The sequence below is a fragment of the Athalia rosae genome, chromosome 6 (genome assembly GCF_917208135.1).
Source record: "Athalia rosae chromosome 6, iyAthRosa1.1, whole genome shotgun sequence".
NCBI classification, from domain to species: Eukaryota; Metazoa; Arthropoda; class Insecta; order Hymenoptera; family Athaliidae; genus Athalia; species Athalia rosae.
Window position 1 is genome coordinate 9,530,857 of NC_064031.1, and position 25,262 is coordinate 9,556,118.

Here is a 25,262-nt window from a genome sequence, read left to right on the forward strand (position 1 = left end):
CAAAAAACTTGAGGAATTTGATTTTGTAGCTTAGGTTTTATTGTTAACAAAAGAGTGTTTACTGGAAATATAAAAACGAAGCATAAAATATAACATACTCGTGGCTGTAAGTGGATATAATCATTTTACCTTTATAGTATTTTACAGTTTAGTGTATGAAGCAATACATTTATACATTTATTTATAAATAGAACATAACAAAATTAAATAAAGAACGTAGCACTAACTGAACAAGACATAATAAATCGACATAAGAGACCATGGTACTAGAGTTCCTTAACTAATCCTCAACAACTTGTTTTGCTGGAAAATGAATCACTCAAGTTTGACTCTCAATTCATAATATACGATACAAGTTTTTAGAATCTAACGCAACATTAACTGCAACAAAGTTCTAACATTTCGAACTTCTATGAACCATAGCTCACTTACATTTTACATCCAATCAGTATGTCTGGTCAAGGTAAAGATGTGCAAGTATAATAAATCGAAGGGCTTTACACAAGTATGAGTTTAAGCTAACTTGACTTTACAATTACTATGTATTAACTGATTATTTTTCTGACCACATCGATAAGATGTTGCGTTACATTAAATTCTTCTTTGATGTTTACTTCACTTATGCAAGAGCCAGTAAAATGTAGTTATTCGTATATGAACTGGTATTATTAATTTCAGTGGGTATTTAATCAGTACCTATCAAATCACTGAGATTATTTGAATAATTTTCTTTTTTCTATCTGATCGGACCTGATGACAATGACGACATAGATATCAGAGAGGAAGGACCAGAACTCAAGTTAAGTTTGTCTAATTCTTCATCTGCTTTGTTGTTCTTGAGGTCTTGCTGTGTGTAGAGGAAATTATTCCATTCGTCATTTCGAGGATGTGCAAAATGCTGAAATAAAATTAAAAAATGATTATTATAGAACCATCAATACTGCCAAGTACAGAGTATAGAACAGAAAAATACGGAAGAAACTAAATCCAAATTTGGATAAAATTTGACTATATCTCACTTCAGCCACATCGTAAACCCAGATCTTTCCAGTATCATCGCCGACAGTAACGTGCAACCCGCTCGGTGTCCAAGATACCGTATTCAATGCAGGGCATCCATCGACAACAACGCTCGCCGCTGGCACCTCGGTATCCTGATTTAAGTTCCATATATCTAAACGTCCAGATCCATCAACAGCAGCGAATAAAGCGGGATGAGTCGGAGACCATGCTACATCATATACGTAATCTCCATTGTGTTCGAATGAATATAACGGCTTATTTTCTTTCAGACTCCATAATTTTATGGTCCAATCAATTGATGAAGTCAAGAAAAGATGAGAAAAATCAATGCCGCCCTGTACCGCATGAGCACTCACGCCGGTGATCGGCCCTAAATGTCCTTCGTAAGTCTCTGTTACACCAGCTTTAGCTCCATGTCGACATGCTAGAAACAAAAAAAATATAAATATTTTTTTCGTGTCGAATAATAAAAAAGCAATATTCAGAATTCCAGCTTACCCGAATAAACGGTACCATCTTCACTACCGACCACAAAATTGTTCACATCTTCGCTTGGAAAAGCAAGTGAAGTAACAGCAATCGGTCTAGACTGTCTTGTTTGAAGCTCAAGCGTTTCTTGAGGTTGAGATAACATATCCAAATTCCAAGAACATAATTTTCCGTCAGTTGAAATGCTAATTAAATTATGTGCATTCTGCGTTCCTACTACGTTCAAACAATATACAGGATGCTGTAAAACGGAAAATCATGATAATTATTGATCAAGGCTCTCATAAATGAATGTTAGGTGGTCAGTTAGAATAGAACGTTAATTTTTTCCGTCCAAGACTTACAGTGTGCGCCGATGCAGACAGCGGGGTACGCTGGATTGGAGTGCGCTTTTGAACTCGATTATCCCATAAAACAATTTGCCCGGAGTAAGTCCCACCCAAAATCAGATTTGGATGAAATCTAGCAAAAGTAGTTGCCATTACTGAAGACTGGCAATGAAAAATGTATTCAGGTGTTGTCTTCTTGAATTTGGTATTCCAGATTAAACACACTCCATCTGGATCATTTGGTATGTCATCGTTGTTTTTATATGATGCTGCTAGCAACTCAGGAAATTGCGGCGACCAGTCCAACGAAGTGATACACCGATTACGGGACCATCGATCACAAAAGAATGAACGGTTCAGAGATAGCCGCTGGTGACTTTTTTCATCACTGTAGAATTAGAACAAAACAGCGGACATTAGCATTCATGAATTAAATTGGAATTAACTATGAACATAATATCCACTACTTACATTCCGTCTTCTCCATCGATTATACCGGTGTAATCGGTGTAAATATCTACGGATTCACCTAGAGCTCTTTCTACTACTCTGCTCGTGCGATCCAGAAACCGTTGGAACTCTTCTGATAAAATGGTCATTAACTTTTCTTCTTCGCTTAGTTCTCTTACTGTAAAAAAATAGTTAAATTCAGATAAAGCTTCAAATTTTGGTTCGAATACAGGTGTCCCTCGCACAAGGGAAGAAATTCTTCAATATTTTATTTTATTGTATTAAAAAAATACAGTCAATCTTACCTTCTTTAGGCTTTTCTTTTTTCTTTTCCTGCTCCACCTGCGTTACGGCTGGCTGGACTTCTTTGACTAGCGGTAGCCCATGGGGTAAGATTCCTGGTGGTAGCTTGCTCTGAAATCCATCCATGTGGGGTAGGCTGCTTTCTTCATCCTCGGCTTGGCCATCATCAAATGTCAAAACTGTGGTGAATAAGCTGGCCCCGTAACGAGTACCCCCAGACCCATCACGACCCTAACTAGCTAGTCTAACTACTTCCTCACTAATTTTAATCTTTACTCTATGCGTTCAGCTTATAATATTACAATAATCTTTCCTAAATGATTCTCTTAACGCAAGGCGTCATGCGAGCATAAGGTTTAGCTAAATAATTACAACTGCTAGGGTTTTAAATAGAATACTTTGAGATTCGCAAGTTTTAAAAAAACCAAATAAATTTTTTTGTTCAGAAATTCGCGAAATAAGCGCAGGTTGTATAAGACTTTCGGATCGCATGGATCACAGGAAATTAAAATATAAACTGCCAAATGGATTGAACGAAAAGCACTTCGATGTGACTCTGTTAAGGACATTTGCTTTCAGTGATACTAAAAGCGTGAGAATATATGCTTGAAATTAATAATAAATAAAACTAAGCATATATACTTTTTCGGGAAAAGCTGGAATGAGGGCTTCTTTTTTACAGTAAAGGACTTTGTTATGCGCCGGTGATACAATCACAGCAATGAATTTGATATCACTGTGGTTGATAGTAAAGGGTAAAGCAGAGTATTTACACAGACATTTTTAAGTGCGCTGTCAGGATCATGCATTAAATGAATAACTTGCTCAACAAAAATCATGATTTATAATGACACATGCAACATAGGGATATCTAATTGTAAGTCCGTTGATATGCTAGACTTCTGCCTCTCCACCCTTAGATAAAATTCTAAACGAAGATACTTTTATTATGAATTCAGAAGAACCGATAATGTTACTGAGATGATTCTTCTCATTTTGAAGTAGAATTTGCTGTTGAAATAAACGAGCATTTTTCGCTGGTCCGATCCATCAGCGCCTCTGAATATCTTTACTGAATAAATTGGTTCAAGCTCAAAAACGAGGAGATAATACTAAATCGATAAGGTATGTATAACAATGAATGCTAATAGATCTCTGAAGGTGTAATAAATTGCTACAGCGTAAAATAATACGATAACCATTAGAGATGGTATCAACCAGCTATTTATAGAGAGCAGATACTAGAAACACGAGTCTGTTTCTTGCCAATTTGAATTCAGGAAGTTAAAGCTACATGATAGTGCATACGATTGGAAGTAAATATAATTTAATTATATCAATAATCAAATTAGTAGGCATCTACTTCAATTTTATGTTCTCCCAAATATTGTAGTTTAGAGTCTTGTTTAAGATATCATTAATTAGAAATTTACCAGAGCAGATAATGACTATTGACGATGAATAGTTGAGAAGAATATAAAAAGCTATACGACCTCCTCAGATTTTCGATGCTTCAGAGGAAATATAATAGAGTATCTGAGTAAAACAAGTGGAAACGAAAGACAAGTTAACGCAGCTTCCGAGTCTCATGCACGAATAAAGTAAAATAAAATTCTCAAATATATTAGAGGATACAGTTATTTCGTATGCAAATATACATATTTATGATGAAATATCATCACTAACTGCAAACGGATTCATCATACGTTTTATGCATTACAAGACAAAGCCTAAAAAGTCCTACTATACTATGGTACAAAGATAACATTCAAGGCACAATTAAGTAAAATATATCCTCAATTGTTCTTGCAATCGGATGAGTATTCGTAAGCATTCAATAATCAGAGAGTATATTCGCTTTTCATTAATGATTATCTATCAAGTCTTTACGGAATTAGATTTTCGCTTATTATTGGTGAATTCAAGTTTAAGCATAAACAACTTCTGTTAGTATGAATGTATTCATCCGCAAAAAGATTAATAATGATTATATATTTTTAGACAAAACCTCAAGAGTATTGGCTAATGTTTAGTCATCAAGCAGTTTGAATAGGCCGTAAAAGAAGACTCCGTCATTTGAGTACAAGCAAAGTGAAGTTAAGATCAGAACATATTCGTGAGCAAGAACATTTAAATTTTTGTGAGCATGGAACAAAAGTAAGTAGTGAATTCTCGTGACACAATTAACTAGATTAAGATCAACTTTGGAGAAGATTACCTACCTGTAAACTCGTCCTCCCACTCTAAACCAGGATTTAGATTGTACTCGTCTTGAAGGAGGGAAAAGAAAACTTCAATCAATTTTGTATCTCAATTTGTTTGCATTTCAAGTCTGCTTTGTAGGACAATAATCGATGCATTATCAATCTCATGTCGAAGAATTCGTGTCTTTTAAGCTATAGAAATTAATGTACGTCCCATTGCAGGAAATAAAGAATTATTCTTGCCTTTATGAATTGGAGTCTAGCAATTTGTTTCAGAGCATCAAAGATGAAAATTAACAAAGAATCGACATAGGTCGTATAATTATCATTCGGTTTTCGTATATTTTTGAACTTGATACCGTTTCATGTGGAATTATTATTTCTAAAGAAACCAAAATATTCTTGCCGCTAATTCTCTTCAGTTTTTTGGACTAACAGAAAGGGACAAAATATTGGGAGAATTTCTGATCATTGCTATTTAAAAACGTAAAAATGCATCGAAAATTTGCCCAACAGATTGAAATGTATAAAGTTGACGAGTCAGTGTTATATAGCTAGCTACATGCAAGACTTTCCCTATTCAAGCTTCTGTGAATGTTACTATTTTGAAATCAGAGTTCATGGTCAACTATTCGCCAAGATGGTTTTTGTTACTAATCATAAGTGTGACCATGCCACCATTATTCGTGACTTTTAACTAACCATGCACTTCTGACCTCACGGCATATTTTGTCTGACAAGTGTATTTCTCTTTCAATTATCACAAAGAGTTGATATAGTAAGCAATAACTAGAATTATCAATTACATTAAATGAAATGCATACTTTATTTACCTCGTTCAACTCAAATTAACGGTATGCTGATTTTGGGTCATGCCGATTACGTGAAAATTCTTTGAGTAATTGAAAGTAAAACAACTTATGAAATACTGCAGATGAGGTCTCACACGTTAACTGTAATTGTAAGCACGTCTCATATTCTACACTAAGTTTGTTATAATCCTTTAGTGATAATACTATCGCGATCCTAAGGAGTATTCATAGCAACAAAAAAAGGAGGCAAGCAACAAGGATTTTTCAATTGGGAGGTAAGTAGCATAAGCGTACCGACATCTCCGACTATAATGTATATATAAAGATTTTTGATTTAATAAGTATTAATTATTTTTGTCTAAAATTTAGTAATTGAAAAATAATTACTCATAATTATATACACTTATGGATATTGGAAAATCGGGTTTTGCCATATTTGACATGTATCTTAAAAAACATCGTCCAACGGAAAATTCTCATACATATAATGACTATGAAATATAGGTTTTTGATAATTTTCATGATACCCATATTGTAAATCGTAGCTGTATTTAAAAAAATTTAGATTTATTTCAATAATATGAAGTTTTGAATCGACTCGATATTGTACTTGACGGAATGATTTTTCTAGACATTGAAATTCTTTTCATTTTCTTCAACAGCAAATATTAATTACTAAGTTCTGCGCCACCTACAAATTTTGTTGCTGCGACCTTCCTTGAATAACTTTGCCAAAAAGATAACCGACTGGTTGGATCGTAAAACGCCTTTATAATTTCGTTTCAATCAATGTAATCTGTATCCAATTCCCGTTAGCAAAAGCGAGATCATTTTACACCATACGCATGTTCGCTCACGATAACATTTTAATAAAAAAATACGTTAATTTTTCTGTTCGTAATCATTATGTTCTCATAGTTAAAAATATAATGGTGTAAAAATATCTTGTAGCTTAGCTGTTTAATTATTGAAATTTATTTTGAAATTTTTTTTAGTAATTAAACAGCCGATGCGAATTCAATTCGAGAACTCTAGAAGGTGCGTTAAGTTGTGACAAGATTTGGCAGTGGACATATTTTTTTATTTCAAAGAATTTAGAGTCACTCAATATATGTAATTCTAGCTGAGCTCTAGACTCAGAGAACATCCAAGTATTGAGCGATATATTGATCACGAGACTTCACCTAGAGCCAATAATTTTCTGTTATGAATGCTCATTTCTTCTAATAAGAGCTTGCAAAAATCAGATCGCTCTGAATCAAGTGAGTTTGAGAGAAGAACACGTCTGTATTGATAAAAACGTAATTCCTGACATTTTTCAACTCTGTGTATAATGTAAAAATACGCTTGACTGACCGAATTCTTCAGCAAATTAGTAGAATAAACTTCAATAGTTTGAATTTTTTGGTACTCAAAATATGTCTGAACCTCTCTCAGAGTCGGGATGTCAGATCAATCAAATGAGTAATAGGATAAACAGAACCAACATGAATAAACCAAATATTAGACCAGAGACACCCAAAAAATTCAATTGAAAGGGTGAAAGAAACCACTATCAAAATAGAGAAAACTAATATCTTGTATAAGACGCCAGAAGGGGAAAAGATGACAAATACATTGTTATTCTTGCAGGCAGCAATTGAATTTGGGAAATAAGAAAAGTCAAACAAGGCTGATAGTACAAAAGCAACTCATCAAGAGAGGGTATAAATAATATATGTGGGGTGGAGAGTCATCTCGAATTATAGAATTACTATTCACTTCTATCTAGGTACGTACATACAATATATCTAACTTAAATTAAGACTTGGTGAATCCTTTGGTTTTTGTAAATTTTTATGAATTAATAAATGGTCTGCCATATGCTACTTAATTATTAACCCATTCGACTAACATTAAGCAATATGGATAAAAGACTGACATCCACAGATTGCTGCACAAACATTCGACAAGTGAAAATTCCTAGGCTATACCTGATTAAATCAAATTGAGACAGTTTTTAGACGAGGTCATTCAAGTGGAAGGGCTAATTTTTAGGTAAACTAGGTAAACTATTAGCTAATCTGAGCCTCAACTGGATGGAAACCAAGAGAAATCATAACTTACCGTAATAGCCAAATGCATGAGCTGAGGAGGGTAGGGAAAAAAATTTCACTTAGTTACAATCGGACATTGACACGCTACATTAAGAGCACCTTCCTACACTCAGAGTAATCATTAGGTATGTACAATAGATTCTGGCTGGCTATTCAAAGACCTCTGGAATTACTGAAGGAATTAACATAAAAGACTAGATGACTCAATAAGTACAAATTATCAAATGTTCTCAGCATTAAAAAATAAGTTCGATAAATAATTTGAATGTACATCTCATGTGTTTGTATTCATGATATTCTTATTGGATAGTATTTAGGAATCTAAATGAATTTTGGTGATGCAATCTGAAGTCATATTTTTTTGAAGAAATGGAGTTGGTCGATAGCAATTCGTTTTAAGTATTTTCTTGATACGCTGAATGTAGTTAGGTCAGTTTCATATATAATTGCAAAATTGTGTGGTGCGATCGTGCCTACGAATTAGAGGAAACATACATATTCAGAAACATTGCTTTCTATCCAAATTTTCTCAATTTTCTCCGGGGGGTAGGGGGTGGGTGGGGGAGAGATTAAAACGGGAATCCAAAAAAACGCGTTGAAATATCTAAATTTTGTACTTCGCACAATTGTGCGATAGCAAGTGCTTTGAAATATTGAAAACGAAATAAATTCCAAATCAGTTTGCAAAAAAGTTACACAGGTAGTTGCTGTGTAGCAATTTGTCTCTATAATATTCGCTAACTTTCAAGAACTTGTTAACGGTTTGTGAAGAGTACTTTATAGGTGGATGGTAAAAGTATTTGGTTTTTGTTCATGACGCTTGAATTTCACCGCTGAATAGAGCACTAAATGTCACTTACACGCCTTGTCACACTTATGCCAACTCCCGAAGTTTCTCCATGAATGTTAAAAGATTTTTGTTATCATATCTCATCAATTAGCATTGAAGCAAGCAACGCCATATGTAAAAATGTATCAAAGTAAAACAGGTAGATATACCTGTAATACAACGTGTTTGCAGTACCTTTAAAAAAAATAATGGACTTGCCCGCATTGTGGTTTTAATACCGATGTGAATCCGCAAATTTTTCCCAAGCAAGTTTAAGCGTTTCAAAGCTGTCCGTGATACCAAGCTAGTAGTAATACTGTATGTAAGGTGATTGACCACCGCATTAAGAACAAAACCTTGTTGCAGTGACTCATCAGCTAATTTTGTTTGAAACTGCATCCACTATCTCGGGGTGAAAAATTTTGTATCGCCTTACATACAGTCTTGTAGAAATAGATGAACTTAACAACACAGTATCTACCTCTATGATACAGTTATATAGTATACAGAAGTGTAGTAAAAAAGTAGACAGAACATACATAGGTAGTTTGGTGCAGACCCACCTTTCCTGGGACGCCACCAGTCGGTCTCAAAGTAGCCTGCGGAGCAAGAGTGAGTTGGTGTGGTTGTTGAACAGGAGTAGATCGAGTATGTAGAGGAAGAGGTGGACAGTCCTTATGTCCAACACCAGGTGATTTGACCAATTGTATCGCAAGACAAGGGCATATGCGAGCCGATTAAAGGAACAACATCGCCAATTAGCATAAGCAAAGTTTTTTGAATTGTTAATATTCAAATTTTTAGCAACATTTAAAATAGAATTGAAGAATTTATCAGTTTCATAATGTGAATATCTAATATGCATTCGTACACCATATGAATCAATTCGATTCTAAATTTAAAATACAAATTCTTTGGTTCCAAAAATAGGCAAAACATTGCATTATGAAAATTAAAGTGACTGTGACACTTTGGCTCTGCTTATGCTAAATCAACTTGCGGTAACATGGCATAGTACATTATACAATAGGCAGTTATCTGGACACCACAATCAAGTTCTGATGGTATAGATGACGGAATGGTGTACATCAATCACAGCTCTTTATTTTAACTTTTTCTACGCCAAATCCTCAAATACTTGAATCCATAAGTTTGAAGATTATATCGTTCAGAATAATGAACATTAAGGAGTCCACACTAATTGGTGCACCTTAGAATGAGTCTTTATTTTATTGTTAGTAAATTAAAAAATTTACCTCTGTTATCGTTCTAATCTGCTTATTGTTTCATGGTGTCTAAAAAGCTGTGATTGACGGTATACTGCTGACATCAAATACCAACCAGAAAGCCAGCAGTTTTATCCCAAATGTTATGGTTTCATAATGAGCCACGATTCAATACCTGACGATAGTAAACATCAATAGCAATCAATTCATTAAAAAAGTTACAATATCCGAAAATATAAATAAAATATCGGTCATAATCTATTGTAATATGAATTTCAATTTTCCATGAAATTATCGTGGCATAATGATTGAAAGCATAACAGCTGTGATAGATATCCTGACAAAAACATGGTATGATTAAACTATGTCAACCTTAAACCAATAGAACAATCCTAACACCATCATTATATTATAAAAATATACTAATCCTTTTCCATAACAACTGCTCTATTAATGATTTAGCATTCTATTTTTGTTAGTGATAAAATCAAGAACCCGTTGTTTAATTGATAACCAAACCAATACTTCAACAATAAAAAAAAAAGTCAATTAAAATTGAATAAAAAGTGGAATATCACCGATGAAAGAAACAGGGCGTATAAATGTAGATAGAGGCATTAAAAACTAGGTACCTCAATATTTTTCCCACCTTTGCAGATATAGAAAAAAAATTTAATGGCAATTTGTACCAGTTTTCCTGTGAATTCTTCAAAGAATATTAATCCTACTTGCATTTTTAGGACAACAATTTTTAGAGTATACCTCATTAATTGAAAGGAGGCAATATAGATCAAGGAGAAGAGGCTATTATTGACAATATTATATTATAATGTAAATCGAGGCAACAGCGAATTAAGTGTGGAACATTTTTTCACAATTTTGAAGGTGAGTAAAAATTCAATGCGAAACTCTACGTATTTTTGCACTCTTGGATCTGTGTATTTCTGTATGATTGCATAGCAGGAAATTATTACGAAAACTGATCTATAGCTTATCTTCTTTAGAAAATTTTTAAGAAAGTACACTGTTGTCTAAAATAATTTTTTCATTCTTTGGATAATGTCAATTGAAATGCGACCGCGTTATAGTGTAAACAAAACAAAAGGAGATAATACAACTAGTTTGACAGAGCAAGCTTTGACAATTCTGCAGTTCACACGACTTAGAATACAATCCAGGTACTCTTACAAAGTTGGTCAAAGAACGTAGTGAACAAAATTATATGAATTCATTTCAGAACAGTACCCGACTTGCAACTGGGGAAATATTTCTTAGATCAGGTATTTTGAGAGAATTGTGTGAATCTTTTATTACGCTGTCCTGAGATATAAGTATATTTCATGTAATATTTACGTGTTATACTTTGCGGGAAAATTGCTAGGACTTTTGGAATGATGACAAACATTATAATAGCAAAGTATGTAATGTGGAATCAAAAGCTCTCTGAACCAATGTGTTGTGTGAATATGTAAGTTTCCTCGGATGTTATTATAAATAGAGATAAAAAAAAAAGTAAAAATCGTTCGTATAAAGATAAATCAATTATAAAAACTGGTAAGAGTTATTGCAAACATCAAATTAATATATTGAATTATACCTATTTTATACTGAAGGTCAGCTCAACATTGATTAGAACGTCATTGATTAATACAAAGTTAAGACACTAGTTTACTGTATCAAAGTCTCATCAACCATTAGATATTCAAAATATAAAACATAATGGATGTTAAACGATACTTTAGTTTTATATTTGCAACTCAACCCATTCAAGAAATACCAAAATTTCTCATGTTATCACTGATCAACAAAAAGTTGGAGTAGAGACGTTCAACAATTTTAACTCTTTCTATCTTTCTTTGCAAAAATTACGGTGATAATAGATTCGTATGATTTTTGAACTTCAGATCTCAGATAAAAGAAAATTTAATATTCCCAAATAAGTTAAGAGTAAAAAATTTTAGAAATGGAATATTACTTCGACTGTCCAAAGAATAACAATTATATGGTAATGTTCGACAATCACTTCACTATTTGGCGGATCTAATGATCTGCCATTAGTTAAATTCTCTGTTCCTGGACATCATATTGAGATCTATATTGTTTTAATAACTACAAAACAAATTTTTCATCCAACTTCAGTAGTTTCAATAATAAAAAAAAATAAATCTTATTGTGCAGCGTAAAATTGAGTCACTGTACTGTTAATTTGTATACATGAAGCATCACATACATAGTGTGCTAGATTACATTATGAGTATTCCTTAAATGCAAAGGACATTTCTGAGCTATGAAAAAGCTTGCAATCGCTTAGTCTCAATTGTACGCTAAGTATACACTCACATATGATGATCTCACGACAGAGAAAACACAATTGACATTCAAACAATAATGCTAAGCATTTGCCATTTTTTAATCACTTTTGATAATCACCAAAATTTTATTCTGAATACTGATGTAGAATTAAAAACAAGACTCACCGTCGTGTGAAGTGTGCGTAGTTTGCGCCGTCTGCGTCTGCTTGCTATATACCACAGGTTCTTTCGGTGGAATGTCAGTATGTGCCACTGACACTGCAGTTAAATCACGTGGCGCTTTTCGCCTCCCTGAAATACTGGTAGACACAATATTACAATAGTTAAGCTCATCAAATTTTATGTAATTCAATATTACCAGTATCACCAAACTACATAATTGTTCAACGTCGGATTGTACACAAAGTAAAAGTTTGAATGTATGAACACAATTTTTCACTAAATACCTTTGAACGGAATTGATACTAGAAGGCTGTAAACTTGCGTCCGGTGTTGCATTGGCACTTTGCTCCGGAGTTAATGAGTTCATGCTAGATAGACTTGACAAGACATCTGTGAAAAAGAAAATTTTTTTGTTAGGCGTAATATATGAGCAACAATGGATAACATACAAAGTTTCTGAACTGAATAAGTGGTTTGAATAAATTTATTTTATGATTCTAGATTGATGAGCAAAGCATCATTTCTGTGCCTGAAGTTTTTACCTGATACCGGTGCTACTCCTAACGATGATAGCATAGCATCCAAATCTTTTCGATGATCCTTATCAGCCCCCGCAGCTCGTACTGTTGCCTCTTCAACCTGTCAATACACAAAGGCAATATTTTGGAATTCAATGCAGAATTTATGATGTCCCGTTTATGTACCGGATGGCCTTTGAATTGTACATAAAAAATAAATGTTAAGGATATGCTATCTTCTCAGTTTTATCTAAGAGATGGATTAGCTACTAACATTGCAAGCCGTGCACACAAGGTATTCTTACATCTTTTTGCTCCTTTTCTCTTCGCCGCCTCTCTTTTTCTTCTCGAATCGCCTGTAGCTTGGCCTTTTTTCTTTCCAACTCTGCTTTCCGATCAGACATCATGTTAGCAGCTGTTTTTAATAACATAAAGATAACTCAATATTAAATATTAAATAACTCAACTATCAAAGAAATAATAGCCTAGAAATATATCCCAATGAAATTAGCTGTACAGAGTGACGTTGTATGAAATTGAAAATGTGAGATTCTAATCGAATACATTTGCGCTATAATTACCAAAACTAGATTATGAAGTATAAAAACTTTGGTTTTACTAGTAAACTAAGATTTCCAGTGAGTCATTTATTCAACAAAAGTTTAGGTGAGTTGATAGCAGCTACTAGGTTCGAGTAGAATTATTGATTTCTCAGGATGCAAATGCTATACATATCTACCTTGAATGTGACACACATGATCACAGGTGATGTAATGAACCTAGGCAACAATGGGGTATACAGAAATTTGTGAAAGAAATCTGTATGCGGTACGAATAATTGCTATTCCCAACATGTATGTCGATTGAAAAGTACGTACATACAAGGCAACCCAAAGGTTGATCAGAATCATAGATGAAATCAACGGTTTTGATTGATGCGGACTGGTGAAAAATAAATATCATTAAATCATTAATCGTGGGTCATAGGTTACCTGCAATTCGAATGTAACGTAGTAGCGAATATTAAATATCAGTAAATCGTACTGTCACTCGTATCAACATCCACCCGCTTTGGGTAGATCCGTTTTTCTTTCACACGTCAAATCGGTAGGTATGTTCGATGCGTCGACTCGTTCACTACGGTGTTGGTCAAACATATAAATTAGGAGTATTATCATTCGATTCTTTGCTCATTCATAGTTTCATAACTATCTTCTGAGAATTAAGAAATGATGTTTGATAATTCAAAAATATTTAATTTCATAAATTAAATTAATATCACGATATTACATAGGAGTAGAATATCGTCGTAGTGTCTATCGTAGTACACCAAACTAGGAAAGGCAATCTGCCAGCCACCTGGTGTCAGCAGTCGGATGCGTAGCACTTTTAGCCAATGAGGACCGTATACTAGACCTGTCAAACCGAGATACCGTTCGGTGAGAATGGGCGTTGTTTTCACAGTTTTTAGCTTTTACAAGCCCAAAAAGTGAGAGCTGACACTACCCATTCTTTTCCACAGTACTGATCAGAAAGTCCCAGTTAATACCAGTAACGATCTAACACCACCAGAAAAGAGTTGAAAGGTTTAAAGTAATGGGCAACGACAGCGGAGAAGACAAGATGAATGCCCTGCAAAAATTGGAAGATGAAGCAAAAACTGCTGCGACAAAGCACATAATTAATATGTTACAACGTCCTGGTCAGTTGGAAAAAGTAGAGCAGTACAAGCGTAGAATTAGCCGTAAGAAAGCCTCGATCGAGACCAAGTTAAAAACGGCAATGCAAAGCCAATTGGATGGGGTCAGAGTAGGTTTCAATCAACTCCAAGATGCACTGATAAGCATTGCTGCAATAAAAAATGAACTAGACTTGATCGGAAAATCATTCGGGTCTGCTCCTGAGCTGAGCAATACTTTGCAGGTTGTACAAGATGAAAATATGCGTCATTCACAGTATGTAACTGCCAAAGAAAACCTCAAGCATATATTCACTGTCCCTGAGAGTGTGGAAAAGACAAAACAGTGGATCAATGATGGTAAACTATTACATGCGCATCAGAGTCTAATGGATCTTGAGAACTCTAGGGATGATTTACTTTATGAGCTACATAAGCTTCCAAATCAATCTCCAGCTGACAAGGTCATGCTTAAGGCATATTTTGAGGATGTTGAAACTCTCTCGCAACTTATGGGAAAGCAAATCAAATTGGTGGTAGGTCGTACCTTAAATACAGTTAGAAAAGAGCCAACGATCATCGTTACAGCACTCAGAATAATAGAGCGAGAGGAAAAAGCTGACCAATTTGCAGTTCAAAGATACAAGCAAAGTGGATTCATTCCTCCTGGAAGGCCTAAGAATTGGAAAAATATGGCTATAGAAGTTCTGGAAAAATCTGTAGCTAATAGAGTAGAGGGTACTCATGTGGATGAACGGGCAGACAATAAGATGTGGCTGGCCAGGTATCTGGAACTCGCGCGTCTCTTGATCCTGGAGGACTTGAGGGTGGTCAAAACGCTGTGTGGTCCTTGCTTCCCTCCTGCATACAACATTGTTAGAAGATTTGTCGAGATGTACCACAACAGTTTATCGCAACATCTAAAGGACATAATTGCAAATGGCCTTGAAGGGAACGAATATGTTTCGTTGCTGTCATGGATAATGAACACTTACACAGGTGTGGAATTAATGCAACATCCAGAGCTGAATATAGACACTTCAGATATAGGACCGCTATTGAGCAACGAAATGCTTTCTGAGCTGCAGGATCAATACCTCAGAAATATGCAACAAAACTATGAGGAGTGGATGAAGAAGACCCTAGAAACAGAAAAAGTTGACTGGTGGAGTGGTGTCTTACCAGAAGGTAGCACGCAAGAAGCCTATTATCACACTGCGGCACCTGTCATCATATTTCAAATGGTAGACCAAAACTTACAAGTAACTAAGACGATCAGCAATCAGTTAACAGCTCGAGCTCTTGTCTTATGCATAGACCAGGTAGTTAAATACTGCGCGACTTACCGTCAAGCAATTCTAGAGTTCAAAGGCAAACATTTTGAGGATCGGAGCAGGGTTCCCTATTTCACGCACCATATGATTACTATTGTCAACAATTGCTTACAGTTCATTGAGCTCGCTCAGCAAATGAAACAACTTTACTGGGTTTCCAATGCCAGTGACGACGCTGCTGTTAAGTTTGAGGCACTCCTTGCTAATTACCAACAGTTGAGAGATGAAGCAGTGACCATATTACTGGAGGAATCATTCCTTGACCTGGAACTCCACTTCCAAGATCTGCTCACACCTAAATGGCTATCGTCACCTATACCTGTGGAAACTATTTGTGTCACTTTAGAGGATTATTTTCAGGATTACAATCATTTGCGAATCAAAAATTTTGAGTATGTGATTAAGGAGGCTCAAAATCTCATAGCCAAGAGGTACATAGCAGCTATGCTGCAAAGAAAGATATCCTTGAAAACTTATGATGAGTGCTTAACTTGCACTTCAAAGATAATGACAGAAGCTGAAAAGATCAAGAATTTTTTCATCCGAATTGCGCCAAAAGTAGGCAATTTTGACTCGCCATTCGAAGTTATAAAAAGACTGGCTGAGGTACTGAGGTGCGAAGATTCTGAAATCCTCTCTCTAGACTTGCATTCTCTTGTTGAAAAATACCCGGATATGACAGAGGATCACTTGGTACGACTGTTGAGTCTCAGAGGCGACATACCGAGAGCTATGGCTAGGGAAAAAGTTGCATACATTTATGAAGCACAACGGAATCGAACTACTACACAGACTATGCCTAACAGTATATTCAAGCAAATTGTTATACAGGACAGCTTCTTGAATTGGAAACCATAAGTTTGCTTAGTAATAAGTGGAACACTTATCAACAGTCAATCTGACAATGAAAGTGCTGATAGTGTAAGAGCATATTTCTAGCTTAGGTATTCCTGTTCCTCACCCAGTACCACTATCATTATACATACATATGATTGTACATACTCAAGTTAAGATAATAAATGACTCCTTAATTTTATCCATTTTTTTTATTTCTCACTTACTGCGAAAATTGAATATTACAGCTTTTTGATCTTCAAAGAATTTTTTATGACAACAGGGTGCAACATACCTTGCCGATTGCTGGTAAACAGAACCAATTAACCTCTAAATTAGGTGCAACAGTACCAACAAACAGATTGTCCTGGTCGGTGTGTTATTACAAAATTATAAAACTAACCCGCTTACCGTATAGATTATGGTACGGATATTGTACAGTGAAGACTGTACGATCATGGCCTCTACAAGGGAAAAACGTTCCAATGCTGGAAATAGGATGGCAAGATTATTAGATGAGGAAGAGGAGGATGATTTTTACAAAACTACCTATGGTGGCTTTGAGGAAACCGAGCAAGACAATGATTACATGTAAGTAGTTGTCCATTTAGCCATCTGATTCACTAACTCTCTTGGATGATAATAATTTTCTTTTAATAACAGGGAGGAGGACGAGGGAGAAGATGAGGTAGATTCTGATTTTAGTATAGATGAAAATGATGAGCCTGTCTCAGACCCAGAACAAGATGGACCTAAAAAAAAGCGACGGTTGGTCACCAAGGCATACAAAGAACCAAAACCTACTGCAGCGGACTCCTATTCTACTCCTAAAGAAAAAAAAATTAAGACTCCGCGTCAGCGACGTACCTCTGTCGACAATTTGGGTATTCCATTTCAGCAAACACTTCTATAATTCTATAATTTGAGAAAGATTTGGACCATAAATCAAAAAACTTTACTGTCATAAATTAATTAATATTATCTCTGTTATTTCTGAAGAGAGAAAATCTATACGCCGTTCAACAGCTGCTAAGTCGGCAGCCACACAGAGACGACTCAAAGAAAGAAACGAGGATTTAAAAAAGAAAGTCAGAACAGTTAAATACGATGTGTGGAAACCAACACAAGAGGAACTCCTGGAGGAGGCGCTGGTTACAGAGGAATTAAATCTAAAATCTCTAGGTAATCATAACAAATTGATCAAGATATATAAATTGGTTGATGTTAGATTGTGTGAAATTTCTTTGAAAATCCAGTACTCAATATATCTACGGTATATAAAGAATCTAACTTACTGTGTTAATTACATAGAAAAATATCAAAAGTTGGAGAATGAAAAAAAAAATACACGGACAGTGAGAAAGACTAATGTTGGCCCTACAATACGTTATCAATCTTTATCAATGCCCGTCTTAATGCTGGCTGAAATGCAAACAGAGGGAGAAGAGGAAAAAATTAATGTCGAAGCAGTCGATGAGAAGGGTGCAACCAATGCCAGCATTGATATTGGAGAGGCTGGACTGGCGACCATTTCACCATCTGAAAAACGGTACGAGAATCAACTTGTTCAATAATCATGCAATCCCAACAACTCTAAGATATTGGTTCTTGTTTTGATTTCATCAGGGAAATGTTGGATGGACAGTCAATCAAGACTGCAATTCAAGAAAAACCCGTAGAAGAAAAAGAAGGAGGATCCACAGGAGCTCCAGTGTTATCTGAGCCAGAGATCATGCACGACGAGACCGGAAGCTGTTATGAACGCACATTTATTACTTTCGAAAATGATCGTCTTTACTCAGAGGCATTCAAACGGACAGCTCCCCCACGACCACCATTGAAATCACTATGCGCAATTACAAGGTAAACGTAAATCAATAGTCGTCCTAATGAACTTTTAGTGATTCACAGCGTTTTTATTTACAATTATAGACTTCCTGCTCGTTACTTGGATCCAGTGACGCAGCTGCCATTCAGAAATATGCAGACGTTTAGACTATTGAGAGAAGCCTACTATCAGCAGCTGGAATCTCGAGCAGACACAAGCGATGCTGCTCAAAGTCCTGAATTAGTTCGTTGGCTTGAATGGAGACAGAAAAATCGCAATGGCAATAATCTTAGAAATACGGTCCGCCTTGAGCCCGCTTCAGTCACATCAGCGTCTTAGCTCATCCTTCTCATAAATCGCCATCCCTCACAGTGTTGAATCGTTTTTCAAACACCAGGCGAAAGAACCATGTAATTATTCCAGTGAACGTCAATTGCAGTATTTTAATCCGTAGCAATTAAAATAGATTCCAGAATCCCGGATTTGTATGCTCCTGGAGATTGAAAAGTGACCAACGTTTGTTAAGATCAAACGGAACTATAGGTAACTTTCGTGTTGCCAAACTTTTTGGTTTGTAGGTAAAGATGCCTCGCGATTTTTTCGAAGTTTTCATCAACGTGAACATCAACCATGGGATTGGGTCATAAATAATGATTGATGAACTATAACGAAATGAGTTCCGTTTTTTCGATTTTTTTTATTTACTTTTTTTTTAATAAAGCTTTGCCACTTCACATTATCTAATAGAATAAGTTAAAATTCTTCATAATATTTATTGCTAAAATGCAAATTCATTATTTACCTACATGAATTTAATCGGAGAACCACAATGATCGCTAGAGTTGTATCTCGATCTTCGAAAGAGACTTCTCCATTTCAGTATGAATAAAATTAGATGTAAAAAAAAAATTAAGTAATTGTAATTAATAATAAGGTTAGTAAATTACGCATATCATAGGGTTTTTATAACAGTGTGTTTAATTCTTTCCAATGGTGTTATCTTTTTGCCTCTTTCTTCTAAAGCATATAATATAGGTATTTAATAAAATTTTTGAATCTTTCTTGCGGTGCGCGAAGCTTAGCGGTACAATTTGTAACGCTTTGTTTGCTCTTACTCGATGACAAAGTTGATGGCCTTACTTTTTCAATTCGTTGCGTTCCTATTTTTGTTGCCATCATCTACGAAAGACAAACCGATCGATCATACGTTCAAAATAATATCTTCTATCTGACAATCGTAAGTCAAGTTTGAGAGACTATGTGGAATTAATATAATTTTATTTTTTTATTTTTGTCATTTAATTCACATTTCACGTGGTTCTGGACATGAAGCTTTTTGTAAAAATAATGTAATCAAAAAGCATACAGCTTAATGCCTAGCGCGTACGGTCTTAATCCTACTAGGTGCGAGCGAGAGCAGGTTGTGATTGAAATGGAGTTTCCCCATCTTTCTAGTCTCTTGTTTATTGATATTATTTCCACGACGACGTCTGCCCCGCACAATTGTCATCGTGAATATTGTTACCTATTTGTAAATCGTTTATGTATGTCTTGTGATCACACTATGCGTAGAGAAGAATAATTATATGTATATGTATTACAAAGAAGCGGTAATACAACATTTAATTATCATAACGTAATGTACATACATATATGTATACATAAATATGTATATAGACATATACTTACATATATACGTACGTACATATGTACATATGTTATATATTATACATACATATGAACACGTATATATTCATATATATATTACATACATACACACATACACACACACACACGTGTTTGCAATAGTAAATAAGACAAATTTAAATAGAGGGCAGAATGGTGTGTGGATCACCGTGAATCTTTTATAATCTTGTACGTTTTTCGCTGAGGAGGGATGTGGCTGCCTAAGCCATTGAAACCATTTGATCGAGATGAAGTCTTCTAGACTCATACGAATTCTACCACATAGCCCTTAGCCCTTGCTTTATCGCGCACCTCTGTACCTACCACCGTCCACCACTCTCCCTTCAACCCACCACACAACTGCTTCTGAAAATTTTAAAATTCTTCGAATATTGTTTGCGATATTTCAACGAACGAAACAATCATCCCGACAAGTAGTTATGACAACTTTATGCCTTACTACCAATCAAACGAAAAGCGAACTAATAATACAGGATTTACGACCGCTTCTTGCGGATAAATTGTCGAATACTTACACAGAAAGCAGCAAGGCGAGTCACTGGCAGCATTGTTTACGCATTCCATCAGCATTCATTGTCGGTTTTACGTCAATTGGCTCTACATTTTGTGGCCGGATAGTGTCACCTTCAGGAGGGTCTCTGATTTGTTTCTGCGAAACGATTCTGTAGATTTCTGTGGAATCCAAAATTTATTCAAACGATCAGAATTGGCCAAGTATTTTGTTAGACAGGAGTTTGATAACAGATATTCATTATGATACCTGTTAAGATATTTTGGAAGGCCAGTTCAACATTGGTTGAATCCAGAGCGGATGTTTCAATAAAAGAGAGACCGTTTCTTTCTGCAAATGCTTTAGCTTCATCAGTTGGGACTGCTCGTAAGTGCCTCAAGTCAGACTTGTTGCCCACCAACATAATGACTATATTTTGATCAGCGTGATCTCGAAGTTCTCGTAACCATCTCTCCACATTTTCATATGTCAAATGTTTTGCTATGTCGTAAACCAACAAAGCTCCAACTGCGCCACGATAATACCTAATCCCAGAATCAAGATTGATTTCAATAGGTGAAAAGTTGAAATCAGTAAACGTGTTGGTTTGCAACCATTATTGTTACTTCAGGAACCAACTTACGCTGAGGTAATAGCTCGGTAACGTTCTTGCCCGGCAGTGTCCCAAATCTGAGCTTTGATCGTCTTGCTATCTACTTCTATACTGCGAGTAGCGAACTCAACACCTATGGTGGATTTTGATTCCAGGTTAAACTCATTACGTGTGAAGCGAGACAGTAGGTTACTTTTTCCTACTCCAGAGTCTCCGATCAGAACAACTGTAATCAAAAGTAAATATTCCATATTACGATATCGATTTTACATTAATTACTTATTTAAAGGCCAAATGTTCGAAAAAAATTTGTAGGTAATTGTTGGCACATTCAGGTTACTGGTCGAGTTTTATAGTTTCTCGAGAATCAATCAGACCTAATACAAAGTATCATACAAAGGTTGGTAAGAATCAGTTTAAATTATGTAAATTAGATATATGCCATGTATGTGCAGTAATACATTCAATAAAAGGTACAAATGTAACAGTGTGGAGGTAAAGAATTCTCTACTCATCTCAAATTGTTTCAATGTCATATGGAATAGTACAACTGTAAAAGATAATTATGCAAGGATTTGTTAGACAGAGGAAGATTTCAGTTTCGATACGAGCATTATGACAGTGACATAGATGACAAGAAATTGTTTACCAAAGAATTGATTGATCAGTAGAAAAATATGAGCGCGCAGTTTGTAGATTATTTGATACTCAATGTTTTCCATTGTATACAGCGGCAAAGATTGCACTGTTCAGAAGCTTGAGAACATTAGCGTATCAATCAGTGCAAAATTGACTAGCCCGAATGTGTGTTGATAATGATTGAATATGAGTCAATGAAAAAATGTGCTGACGTCATAATCACTTAAATGTACATATGTATACATTACACCTAGGATACATACATACAAGTAACACATTGTATAGGCACTTGTATATTATGTACGATCATTTTATTTTAATATGCTGAATAATTTACTGAATTTTGGCCACGTATTCGCTCGAAAATACGTGAAATAATTTCATAGAAATGTCACAGAGGGAGTACAGAGCCTGGTTGGAAAAAAGTTGACAATTATGACAAGGCGATGAGATATTCAAGGTGATGATTTCAGCCTTTTGAGGATCGGCTGATTCGAGCGGACGCACGATAACCGCTCGTTTCCTCGGTTCCTCCTTTCATTGTTTCCTCTGCGTATTCCCGTGGAGTCCGAACAATGTCACAAAATTCAAGTCATAATAAACCCAGGAGAAAGAGAGAGAAGAGAATATATAGAGAAAGACAGAGGGACAAAAGAGAGAGAGAGAGAGAGAGAGAGAGTGAGTTAGATATAAAGGAGTTTGATGGAGAGTGGAATTGGAACTGCGGTCGGACGTTCGCAAACATGGATGATTTACTATCAATCAAACGCTGTAGTTGAGCCTGGACAAGGATAATGAAAGGATAATACCTTTAAATAAATAATCGTACTCGTCGTCTCGAGTGCCCATCTCGGCGATTACGACTATCTTCTTTACAGGGTTTGTTGCGAAGAACGACGACGATGGTGGTTCCTGCTTACTCCGATCGCGGACACGCAAGATTTCGTAGATGGGGTGTATTTACGAACAATAACGACTCGTGATCGACGGATATCCACGACTATCTAATTACTAAGAGATCAGTTTTATTTTTACAGCTCCGAACACTGTTTATTAACAAAAATTACTGCAACTTGACAGCCCCCAGTCTAAAGTAATACGATTAATTATTTTCTTCCTTTCAATTTAACTGTACAATATGGCCTCCTTTCTACGCCCCTCCAAACCGATAAGACGCGCGTGCGCACGAATACACGGATGCGACCGCAGCGACTCGTTTCGTTTATCGGCGCACAAATGCACTGCATTTCAAATTGTTATCCAAAAATTTCATTTTCGACGATACGGCAAAAGCAACAAGCAATATCCATAACCAAATATGAATGTGCTAAAGGTCTCGTAGTTTATCGAAACCTCAGTTTCTCTCTGAATTGATTGGCTGGTGCGGGTGGTAGCGAATCCTAGAGCTAAAAACTTGTATTCGAGCTATGGTACGATGGTACGGCAGAGATGGGTGTACGGTAGGGTATAGATATTTGAAGAAACGTGCACGAGTGGCGCTGTTACGACCCATCCATTATGCATCGCGGTGAGGACCTGCGTAGTGTCCTTTCCTTCTTTAATTCGGACCGTATGAGGTGAGTGGTGTCTTTTCGTTCAATAATCTGAATATATCTTGTACATCTCTGACTTAATATCACTTGTATGATACCGTTCAACTCAGATAAATATAGGCCGTAAATCATTTGGCAATAGTTTTCAATTTTTCTCAATAGCGTGAAATGTATTGCCGTTTCTATTTGTAGGTTATTCAATATGAAACGACACTGGTATAGCTAACCCTCTGATCGCAGCGTCAGGCTGCTCATAGAAATTTTGCCACTAATTGTATAGAAAATCCATTTCTCGGCGCGAGCTGCACTTCAATTTTACGTTTATGATAACATTTTTTTATGATGATTGGGCATGCACCACTCTGACACGGAGTGATTTGAGAATGACAACCCTTCTTTGCTGAAGATGCTCCTTTTTTATCCATTCATGTTGTGATATTGTTAAAAATTTACTAATAATGATATTTTATTTCAAATCAGAGGAGAAAATGGGAGCTTACAAGTATATGCAAGAATTGTATCGTAAGAAGCAGAGCGATGTACTTCGTTTCTTGCTTCGTGTCAGATGTTGGCAGTACCGGCAACTGACCAAGATGCACCGTGCTCCCAGGCCATCCCGCCCTGATAAAGCTCGCCGTTTGGGATACAAAGCCAAGCAAGGTATTTTGAACTCTCCCTTAAGTTTGCCTTCATATAACCAGATTCAATCAATGTATTTTCTAATGATGAACTGTACATGCACCACTCCTACTAATTCGTGGGGATATGTACCAGCTGATTTCTACAAATAATCTCGTTTTTCAGTTCTGACAAAGGTAGTGATTACGATGTTGACAGAAATCCTTTCTTGAATGTTGCAGGTTTTGTTATCTTTAGAATTCGCGTACGTCGTGGTGGTCGTAAGCGTCCAGTCCCCAAGGGTGCCACTTTTGGAAAACCAAAAAGCCATGGAGTCAATCAGCTGAAGCCCACCCGTAAACTGCAATCCATTGCTGAAGTGAGATTCATTTACTGATCGATAATGAGATTATTTTCAAATTACACAAGACCTGTAATTTGCTGATGGGTTTAAAAATTTTCCTAACGGAATTGCTTCCATTACACTAGGAGCGCGTTGGACGTCGTTGCGGCGGACTCCGCGTGCTTAATAGCTACTGGGTAGCCCAGGATTCGTCTTACAAATATTACGAGATCATTCTCATAGACCCTGCCCACAAGGTGAGAATAAAATAACATCACGTTGTCATCGCATTAGATATAGCAACATGATGATATCATTTTAGCATTGAATCTGATGATTTATTCGCTTCCTTGGATGTCTGAATTCATTATTTCGCGCTGGTTAATAAGTTTTTTGAGATTATATTTTATATTAACCTACGGATATTATTTCAGGCGATCCGTAATGATCCGAAAGTCAACTGGATATGCAACTCCGTTCAGAAGCACCGTGAGCTCAGAGGAAAAACATCAGTTGGCAGGAGTTCTCGAGGATTAGGAAAAGGTCATCGTTACTCGCAGACAATCGGTGGATCCCGACGCGCTGCCTGGCTCAGAAGAAACTCATTATCGTTACGCCGGAAGCGCTAGGCGCTTGCCTAGCATATTTCTGGGGTGTTTGGTTCGCGCGAGACGGGGTATACGCTGTTCAGCATGTATGGTTGTTGCGTATGTTTCTTTACGCAGCTATTACGTGTTGACCGTTGCCACGAGAATAAACGCCATTTTACTATATAATTCGGATTGAAAATCCCATATCTCTCGCCCCTTCCTTCGACGATATTTACATGGCATGGAATCGCCACCTATTACAAAATTGTGTCAACTTTGTGG

General features: G+C 36.0%; 5 protein-coding genes and 1 long non-coding RNA gene across 46 annotated transcripts; 4 read left to right on the forward strand and 2 right to left on the reverse strand.

Annotated features, from left to right (window-relative positions):
• Window positions 1–16: 16 nt before the first annotated feature.
• LOC105690377 (cytoplasmic dynein 1 intermediate chain) lies at window positions 17–13,899 on the reverse strand. Of its 40 annotated transcripts, none has more exons than XM_048656904.1 (14): window positions 13,746–13,899; window positions 13,059–13,168; window positions 12,778–12,874; window positions 12,520–12,625; window positions 12,239–12,372; window positions 9,075–9,209; window positions 7,717–7,737; window positions 4,817–4,864; window positions 2,597–2,773; window positions 2,313–2,469; window positions 1,857–2,229; window positions 1,522–1,753; window positions 1,020–1,447; window positions 17–898 (listed from the first exon to the last, which is right to left on the reverse strand). In XM_048656904.1, the coding sequence occupies exons 2-14, from the start codon at window positions 13,158–13,160 to the stop codon at window positions 737–739; spliced, it is 2,172 nt and encodes a 723-aa protein (XP_048512861.1). In that variant the 5' UTR covers window positions 13,161–13,168; window positions 13,746–13,899; the 3' UTR covers window positions 17–736. The 40 variants fall into 40 exon arrangements, with proteins under 40 accessions (XP_048512861.1, XP_048512873.1, XP_048512868.1 ...); XM_048656916.1 differs by having other exon boundaries at window positions 2,597–2,749; window positions 9,099–9,134; window positions 13,632–13,761; XM_048656911.1 differs by having other exon boundaries at window positions 9,099–9,134; window positions 13,632–13,761.
• LOC125501377 lies at window positions 10,491–13,038 on the forward strand. Its single transcript, XR_007278926.1, has 2 exons — window positions 10,491–10,646; window positions 12,737–13,038. It is a non-coding gene; the product is annotated as an uncharacterized LOC125501377 (long non-coding RNA).
• Window positions 13,900–13,908: 9 nt separating the features above from the next.
• On the forward strand, window positions 13,909–16,801 carry LOC105690376 (exocyst complex component 3). The gene is made up of 2 exons (XM_012408109.3): window positions 13,909–14,192; window positions 14,276–16,801. The coding sequence occupies exon 2, from the start codon at window positions 14,350–14,352 to the stop codon at window positions 16,621–16,623; it is 2,274 nt and encodes a 757-aa protein (XP_012263532.1). The 5' UTR covers window positions 13,909–14,192; window positions 14,276–14,349; the 3' UTR covers window positions 16,624–16,801.
• A 109-nt stretch (window positions 16,802–16,910) lies between these two features.
• LOC105690415 (vacuolar protein sorting-associated protein 72 homolog) lies at window positions 16,911–19,252 on the forward strand. Its single transcript, XM_012408192.3, has 6 exons — window positions 16,911–17,190; window positions 17,263–17,483; window positions 17,599–17,781; window positions 17,911–18,148; window positions 18,226–18,462; window positions 18,532–19,252. The coding sequence occupies exons 1-6, from the start codon at window positions 17,021–17,023 to the stop codon at window positions 18,764–18,766; spliced, it is 1,284 nt and encodes a 427-aa protein (XP_012263615.1). The 5' UTR covers window positions 16,911–17,020; the 3' UTR covers window positions 18,767–19,252.
• On the reverse strand, window positions 19,105–23,046 carry LOC105690414 (ras-related protein Rab-11A). 2 transcript variants are annotated; one of them, XM_020854855.2, is made up of 5 exons: window positions 22,686–23,046; window positions 21,268–21,463; window positions 20,895–21,169; window positions 20,650–20,806; window positions 19,105–20,476 (listed from the first exon to the last, which is right to left on the reverse strand). In XM_020854855.2, the coding sequence occupies exons 1-4, from the start codon at window positions 22,723–22,725 to the stop codon at window positions 20,670–20,672; spliced, it is 648 nt and encodes a 215-aa protein (XP_020710514.1). In that variant the 5' UTR covers window positions 22,726–23,046; the 3' UTR covers window positions 19,105–20,476; window positions 20,650–20,669. The 2 variants fall into 2 exon arrangements, with proteins under 2 accessions (XP_020710514.1, XP_012263614.1); XM_012408191.3 differs by having other exon boundaries at window positions 19,105–20,479; window positions 22,686–23,044.
• Window positions 23,047–23,321: 275 nt separating this feature from the next.
• On the forward strand, window positions 23,322–25,166 carry LOC105690367 (60S ribosomal protein L15). Its single transcript, XM_012408097.3, has 5 exons — window positions 23,322–23,453; window positions 23,910–24,089; window positions 24,290–24,426; window positions 24,537–24,647; window positions 24,825–25,166. The coding sequence occupies exons 2-5, from the start codon at window positions 23,918–23,920 to the stop codon at window positions 25,017–25,019; spliced, it is 615 nt and encodes a 204-aa protein (XP_012263520.1). The 5' UTR covers window positions 23,322–23,453; window positions 23,910–23,917; the 3' UTR covers window positions 25,020–25,166.
• Window positions 25,167–25,262: the final 96 nt, after the last annotated feature.